A 7,804-nucleotide genomic window follows, 5' to 3' on the forward strand; every position below is an offset into this window, starting at 1 on the left:
TTGAGTTAATAATTCAAGCAAGAATTCAGAAGTGAACCCATCATGAGCATCAGCAAAGAGGAGAAATACTGTGTATCACCAGCAGATGGATCTCCCATGCTCTGTTGGAAATGTTTGGTACACTTCCTCAGAATTCTGACCATGACAAACTCCACCCACTTTGTACTATTTAAAAAGTCTGGGCGTCATTGGTGACATCACTGGGTGAGAACCGGGAATGGAATTTCAAGTCATGCTGTGTTTGCTCATTGAAAATACAACCAACTCTATTTACAGCATACACTGAAATGTGTTTCTACAGAAGAATACACATGTATCAGCAATGGAACCTACAATGATTTTCAGGAACAAGTATGCCCACAACATTGAAGTTAAAGCAGTGCATTTATTTATGTAAACAGAAACAGTTCCCCCAAATACAATACAAATATTCATTACAGAGCAAATACCCAAATTATTGTTGTAACAAAATAAATGTACTTAAAAAAGGAAATGGTGGACTTATTTAAAAAAATATATATAATATTTAAAGCCAAACCTGGGTTTGGGTTGACATTGACACTCAAGAGCAGCTATTGGTAAGATACTTCATTGCTTTTGTTTTGATAGACATCTGACTCCTTTCAGCTATTCTCAATATCTTCTCCTTGCCATAAACACTGAACTTGAACACAGGAAATACTAACATGTGACTGCTAACACTAACTTAACATGTGACCAGCCCACACACTCCAAAGCAAGCTGACACACCAAGCATTCATGAAATTAAGTTTTTAGAATGTCATTTTGAGCATTTCATCAGACCAGTAACGGTGATGACACTAATATTCAGTAGGTTGAGTGAAAAGGCTTAGTTGGTGATTGCTATCCTTAGGTACTATGTGGTTTTTGGATTACTATTTAGAAAATTAAGTATTTCTTATGTAAGAAAATATTATTACAATATATACATAGGATTAAAATATCATACTTACACAAGAACAACAGCGTATTATGTTTTATTTACTGAAGTACCCTACACCTGATATAAAGTGGCACTAACTTACTCACGTTACTTCCCTGTGAGTTGTGCCTCAAGCCCATGAAGAGGCCCTGAAACATCTCTTCGAATGACATGCTTATTGGAATACAATGACCTCCCTTTGCTTTAGACAGCATGATGTGCAGTGACTGACACATATGCAGGCAAATTTGGTGACCTTTTATTAAATTACTACTCTTGTTCAGGGCTAGTGTTGACACTTCCTAGAAATCTGATTCACTGATGATATGTTGCCAGGCTTCTGGCACCCTAAAAAATAAAAACTAAGAAAGTCTCAAATACGTATAATAAGGTTTCTCTAAATGGAGCAAATGACTATAGCAATAGCAAAGTACTATTACCCCTTATATTCTGTGTACACATGAACAAGCACCTGGACACCTTCCCCATAACAACTTTTCTGGGCTAAACATACAAATGTTTTCAACTCCTAGCTCTGTCCCTATTCTAAAGCAGTGCAACGAATCTTTTGTGAAACTGTTCAACTGTGAACAGTCATAAGGTCAAAAGCGAAACCATGTTCTGTAGGCACATTTCTTAAAATGTTATCTCCACCTTTGTGACAACTGACTAAGTACCATTGGCATGTCTTCCTGAATGATATGCTGAGGAATTTTAAGTGAGTTCAGTGAAAACCATTTACTTCTTCCACAAGGAATGCCACAATATTTACAGAATGACCTTGAGACCTTGGGAAAAGCATTCAAGTAATGTGCAATAATGTGCAATAAAAAACCCTACACTGTTAGCAGAACAGAATGTGATCAGTGCCTTCGTATTTTTTGCTGCAATCTGAAGGAGAAATAAGTCATTGGTGTCTTGGTGATAGTAGCTGCTTTCCAGGAAAAAAAGTACACCAACCACCAAACAAAATCCAGAGCCCTGCTCATTCAGTTCCTTCCCAGCCACGACAGTTCCTGTGATAGGAATCTGTAATTTTGTCAGGCAATTACAACCGAGTCACTGAACCTCAGATTACAGTCCATTCTTTAGCGGTGAGCCGCACTACGACTGCCGAGCTGAGTGTGGCCCACGGAGAACATCTCCGTTGGGAACATGAGGAGTGTATTCCTGGATCAGAACTGGAGCATTCCTGACCATCTCTTGGACATGCTCCACCACTCCTGTGTACAGCTGCCTTTGCAGCACCAGTGGCCGGAAAAGATTGACTGGTTCTGCCGCCCGGAATATTTCAGGAACTCTGATTTCGGCTGGAACTGAAGAGTTCCCGATGATGATATGACTGAGTCTCTTTTCCTGGATACTTTTCTGGAGTAAACCCAACAGATCTCCAAATCGTTGGTCCAGGTTTTGAGGTCCCCATGCAGAAGGGGGTTTAGCAAGCAACAAGTGCAGCAGTGCAGTTTTCAGGTGATAGTTAGTAAGAGCACATCTGCCCGTCAGGCTGGTCTGCTTTTTGTGGAGGAACGAGGCAACCTGCAGGCACCGGATGTGGCAGGAGCTCTCAGGAAGGCTCTTGGCCAGGTGCTTGAGCAAATTTCTTTCGTACACAGAGAAGGAGAGGTGCCAGTGCGTGTCCGAGGAGCTCTCGCCGTCCGTGGGGAAATGCGAGATGAAGTACGCGTCTGTGTCCTCAAGCTGGACCACAGGGGTTAGGTTGAGCAGCACAACTTTTCCCGACCTGAAACGGATCTTTAGGGCTCCAGGGGAGTCCAGGTTTCGGAAAGTGAGCTCAAACTCATACTTGTGTGAGATGCGCCCCCACGCTTTGGTCACAGAGATCTGGAACCACTTCATGACCTGGTCTTTGGCCAGGTAGGTTGTGCCTTTTGAGCAAAGGAGTTCTTCTAGGCAGTGGTCAGCATCTTTGGGAGGGTCGTTCCTGGCATGGACCAGGCACAGCATGTCTTCACCTAGGTTGGTGGACCCACACAGGCAGTCAGCGCTACCCTCACCCAATCGGGCCACACGGATCTGACCACAGCCCTGCCACAGGTCCGGTGTCAGATCGCTCGATGGCCCGCACCACAGTTGAAACTGGTAGCAATAGGGTTCAGGCGGGGCAAAGGGCACGATGAGGTCACATGTGAACGGCCTGCAGACTCCCCAGGACTCAAACACGCTTCCCACTCCCACAAAGTCCTCCACTTCCATGTCAGCCTCGCGGTCCCCTGCACTTCTCAGAGCCTCCAGTAGATCATCCGCGAAGCCCTCCACAAACTCACGCACCCTGCGACTCTCCTGGGTGGGCCCGTGGAAGCATGTCTCACAGAGGCTTCCGAGGGCACCCTTCTCTAAAACCAAGTCCCTGTCTCTGGACCCTCCTCCACTAAACCAACCGTCCAAATCCTCACTGGGTGCATCTGAGCCCTGGCCGTCCACTTGGCTTGCCTCCTGCCTGCACACCTCAATGGTGAAGAAGATGACGAGAGAGAGGGCGCTCCAGAAGTACCAGCTGTAGCTGCCATCCAGGTCAGCGCTGAGGGCGTCTGCTGAGAGCTCTTGCTCCAACCTAGTCTGCTCAGCCTCCAGCCTCTCCTGGTGTTCCTTCATGCGAACCAGCAGATCATTCTCCTGTTCAGGGGCCAACGCAGTGCTGTTGTCGGGGAAGAGCAAGGGGTGGTTCAGGATGGCAGCTGCCACCACCACACAGAAACGAGCAATGGCCCCCTGCATCCTCACAAGGGAGTCTGTGGAGTAGGCAGAACTAAAATGAGTACAACATACATTAACACGTGACAGCATATAAGAACCTGCTATTAGCAGGCTGCTAAATGTTCCAGACTGGCCATGTTACAGTATACAACACTAAGAATCAGAAATGATGACTTGGTCACCTTTGTGTCTGAAATAATGTATTCAATGCTAATATTTGTTATACCGTCTTTGTTTCCTTCCTCGGTCCCCATCACAAATGCACACACACACACACAAACATTTGAGCACTGCTGTCTGTCTAAATATAGCCTCGTGCCCACTCTGACGCAGATACCGGGCCTGGCTAAATATGTGCGCTGGAGGGAAGTGTGATAACCTTTCTTTTTCTTTTTTTGCAACACAACAGTGTCCCCTGATAACTCTACATAGGCTGATAACATTGTTTCCACTCTAGTCCAACAGGGTTTTTTTTTAAGGACAACAGCATCAGGTTAGTGAAACATTCTAGATATTAACACAGAACTCCATGTGCATCTATAGGCATTCAGTGCTGAACTAGTGTCAGTAGTGCTTCATTTCTTCTGTCACTTTAGGAAGTGTAAAAATATAACTGTACACCAGGAAGGAAGTTACATAATTAGTGTCTTTGCAAAGTGCTCATTTCATGTCAGCACTAGCTCTGGACCACACAGAGAAATTGCAACACAATAAAACAATGGAACGTTTTCCTAGGGACCATATCACAACCACCAGATGTGTTAAATAGGACCTACTGAATTTTTTTGAAAGAAGACAAACATTACATAGGCTACATGCAAGCCCAACTCACAGTAAAAAATGGAAGAATGTTTAAAAACTGAACTTTTTTTTAATTTAGGTGGCCTGGTGCCAAACGGAGTGTATTAAAGAAATCCTGACATAAGTATGGACACAGACTTTGCAAAGCTGACCACCCCTGACTCATTTGGATAGGCTATTGGGAGGGGGCTAGACAAACATAGACACAACTGAAAGTGTAACAATACCCAAATAGGCTGTTTTGCATGGTCAGCTTCAAAAAAAGGGGTGCCCCTTTTCATGGCAATGGCCACATGATGATAAACCAAAAGAAAAAGGCACGCTGAGAATCTCTCTCCCCTTCTGCTATCCTAACGAGTGAAGGCTCATGTCAAAAATAAGCTTATTCTTGCCATCCTTCCATGGTAGTATCTGTTTACTCACTGAGTTTCCCGGGAAACTGCTAGGACTGCTAGGACTCACACTTTCTCTTTGCATGTCGTGCCCAAGTGGAAACTACAGTGACGAAGCGCCATCACCGCGGTTTGCGGTGCATATTGCGAGTTGCTACAAAAACTAGAAACAACGCTTTCAAAAGTTGCTTAATAGACACTAGTCTCAGACAGACAACACTCCAAACTTACCTGTTTGACTAACATTCTAAACAAAATAATCATTGAAGGATAAACAGTTTAGAGCTTGTCATAGCCTAACAGAACACTCACTCATTAGGGCTAATTTACTAGTCTCATATGCGAGTAGGCTATGCGTAAATGTATGCGAATTATAATAGACTAAAAGTAAAGACAAACCTTGTGTCCTCAGGTGAGTTTTCAGACCATCTCAAAAGGTGGTGGGTTAAGCTACATATCCACTACTACACCAAAAGAGGAAGTCCCCGTTATGCCTGTAACTTGACTGATCTGTCGGTTTGCCCTCGCGCAGTGTTCTACTCATTTCCTGAGCTGTGGTGAACTCGCCAAAATACGTCTCTCCTCCTTCCTTCTCCGCGCGTAGCCTACTGTGGACTCTCAGCATACAGTCCACGTGAGTTTGTTCCAGCGCGAGGGCACGGGTTCATGTTATATTATGCTGAAAATGGGGGGACATTGTCACCAGTTTAGGATGAAAACAGAGGAGTGAGTTGTGGATGGGACCGAAAAGCGTCGAAGTTGGTGTCGCCCATCGCTTGCAAACTATTTTACTAAGTCCTCGCACTCGCAGGGCCACGTGGGAATTATTTATTAAAGGTGGACATTTATTTTAGAGGTCCTTTAGTTTCGTGTTCACTCCATATTTTTGCGTTTCCGAGCAAGTTTTGCGTTCCCTCGGAAGAGTAGGCCTAGGGAACGCAAAATCAATGTGCAATAAATCTCAACAAATACATTTTCACCTCAACAAAAATAAATTCACACCATGTCCCTCCGCGGGATTTGTAAGATTTGAGGAATAAAGTAGGCCTATGCTATTCACTGACATGATGTGGATATTGAAATAGGCAGGCTAATCCACGCTGTATGACCGCACGATGGAGCTGTCCCCAGACCAGAGGCACATCAGTTTTATTTTGAGAGAGAGGCATACTATCATTTATATAATGCAAGACTGGGACTACTATCACTTGGGGGTCAAATGTGAGAAAATACTGGTAAAGAGGGTATTTTTGGGTGCTGATTCTGAATATCATATTTACTTAGCTGATTTTTTAGTTTTAAACCTGCTAATTAGCATTTGCGGCCTAAAACTGGCCTCCATAGGCAACATAAAACGGGTGAATAGAGTAAAAAATGTAACTCCTTGATATTCTTATGAAACGTTCCTAGTTGATTATTTATGTAGAGACCATATGTTTTTGCATTACAAGTTTTCTGAAAATATATGTTTATGGATGTAATTTAACAATATCTCATTAATTATGCACTAATTTGCATATTTCAATTACAGACATCTGAATATTGGATAGTTAACATTGAATGTATTTGTATAGGTTCAGGTTTGCCTTCAGAACTTTTTCTGGATTCAGAGCCTTAAAAGAACGGCTTGTTCAAGCGGCAGTCCTTGGTTATGGTGATTTCAGTCGTCCCTTTATCTTAGAGATGGATGCAAGCCATGCAGGATTGGGGGCAGTTCTGTCACAGGAGAAGGATGGGTTACAGCGACCAATAGCCTTTGCTAGCCGGGGCTTGCGGCCAAGTGAGAAGAACATGTAAAATTATAATACCATGAAAATCGAACTCAATGCAGTCAAGTGGGCAATCACAGAAAATAATTGTTAGTATCTCCTAGGCAACAAGTTCACCCCTTACAGTGACAACAATCCCCTCCAATACCTGCAGTCAGTGAAACTGGGCGCTCTGGAACAGTGCTGAGTTTCTCAGCTTGTCCTCTTTGATTACAACATCAAACATCGACCAGGGACAGCTAATCGCAATGCCGATGCCCTTTCTAGGCTTCTCACAAGCCCCACTAACACTTTGCGATCTGTGTCACACGGCCTGGACGTTCCCCTGCCAATTGCCATAGTCGACATGCAAGCCTCGAGTGCACCTATCCAAGACTCTTAAGTGACAGAATCTTGTATGGTGGACACAATCCCTGATCGAACCAAAAGAGACCTGAAACTCCTGCAAGGGACTGATCCCTGTATTTCCAGATTTCTGGGGTTTTGGCGACAGGGACGACCGCCTACCCGTTAAGGCAAGTGGAGTGAACCAAGGGAAGACCAGCAGCTGATAAAGCAGTGGTCCCAGATACAGGAAGTGGATGGGACCTTGTACCGAGCGATCCAGGCTCCTCCTTCCAAGGATCCAGTGCTGCAGCTTTTACTGCCCAAGGTGTTGCAAGTCTAAGTGCTCACTAGCCTGCACAACAACCATGGCCATCTGGGGGTGGACAGGACCACAGATCTGTTATACCAGAGGTGGTACTGGCCCCAGATGTGGCATGAGGTGCAAAAGTGGTGCACTGTGTGAGCACTGTGCACTGTGTGGTTGCTAAAGCAAGACAACCCAAGCCAGAACCTTCGTGGGAAACCTGTTAGCAACTAAGCCTTTGGAGATAATCGCCATTGACACAGGACAAGAGAATGTTCTGGTAGTCACAGATGTTTTTTCAAAGTTTACCCAGGCCTTTCCCACCCCTGATCAGAGAGATTTTAACTGAGAGATGGTTCTATGTGTATGGTGTGCTAAGGAGAATCCACTCCGATCAGGGGCGCAGCTTTGAGGGGGAGCTTTGGAAGCACCTGTGTGATATCTACAGCATAACAAAGAGTAGAACCACTGCTTATCATCCAGAGGGGATATATGATATGTTTGAATATGATTGTTTCAACAGGACACTTCATGACTTGCTCAGGACCTTACC

At 44.5% G+C, this 7,804-nt stretch overlaps 1 protein-coding gene across 1 annotated transcript; it reads right to left on the reverse strand.

Annotated features, from left to right (window-relative positions):
- Positions 1 to 982: 982 nt before the first annotated feature.
- Positions 983 to 5,361, reverse strand: itprip (inositol 1,4,5-trisphosphate receptor interacting protein). The gene is made up of 2 exons (XM_076286063.1): positions 5,251 to 5,361; positions 983 to 3,693 (listed from the first exon to the last, which is right to left on the reverse strand). The coding sequence occupies exon 2, from the start codon at positions 3,677 to 3,679 to the stop codon at positions 2,048 to 2,050; it is 1,632 nt and encodes a 543-aa protein (XP_076142178.1). The 5' UTR covers positions 3,680 to 3,693; positions 5,251 to 5,361; the 3' UTR covers positions 983 to 2,047.
- Positions 5,362 to 7,804: the final 2,443 nt, after the last annotated feature.

Source organism: Alosa pseudoharengus, unplaced genomic scaffold (assembly GCF_046254945.1).
Source record: "Alosa pseudoharengus isolate Yale_2024_CS ecotype anadromous, Long Island Sound unplaced genomic scaffold, YU_APseudo_1.1 YU_APseudo_1.1_scf_15, whole genome shotgun sequence".
Lineage (NCBI taxonomy): Eukaryota > Metazoa > Chordata > Actinopteri > Clupeiformes > Clupeidae > Alosa > Alosa pseudoharengus.

Bases quoted from the DNA above. Each gene is read 5' to 3' on its own strand.
- itprip (XM_076286063.1), bottom strand. From the start codon at position 3,679: ATGCAGGGGGCCATTGCTCGTTTCTGTGTGGTGGTGGCAGCTGCCATC.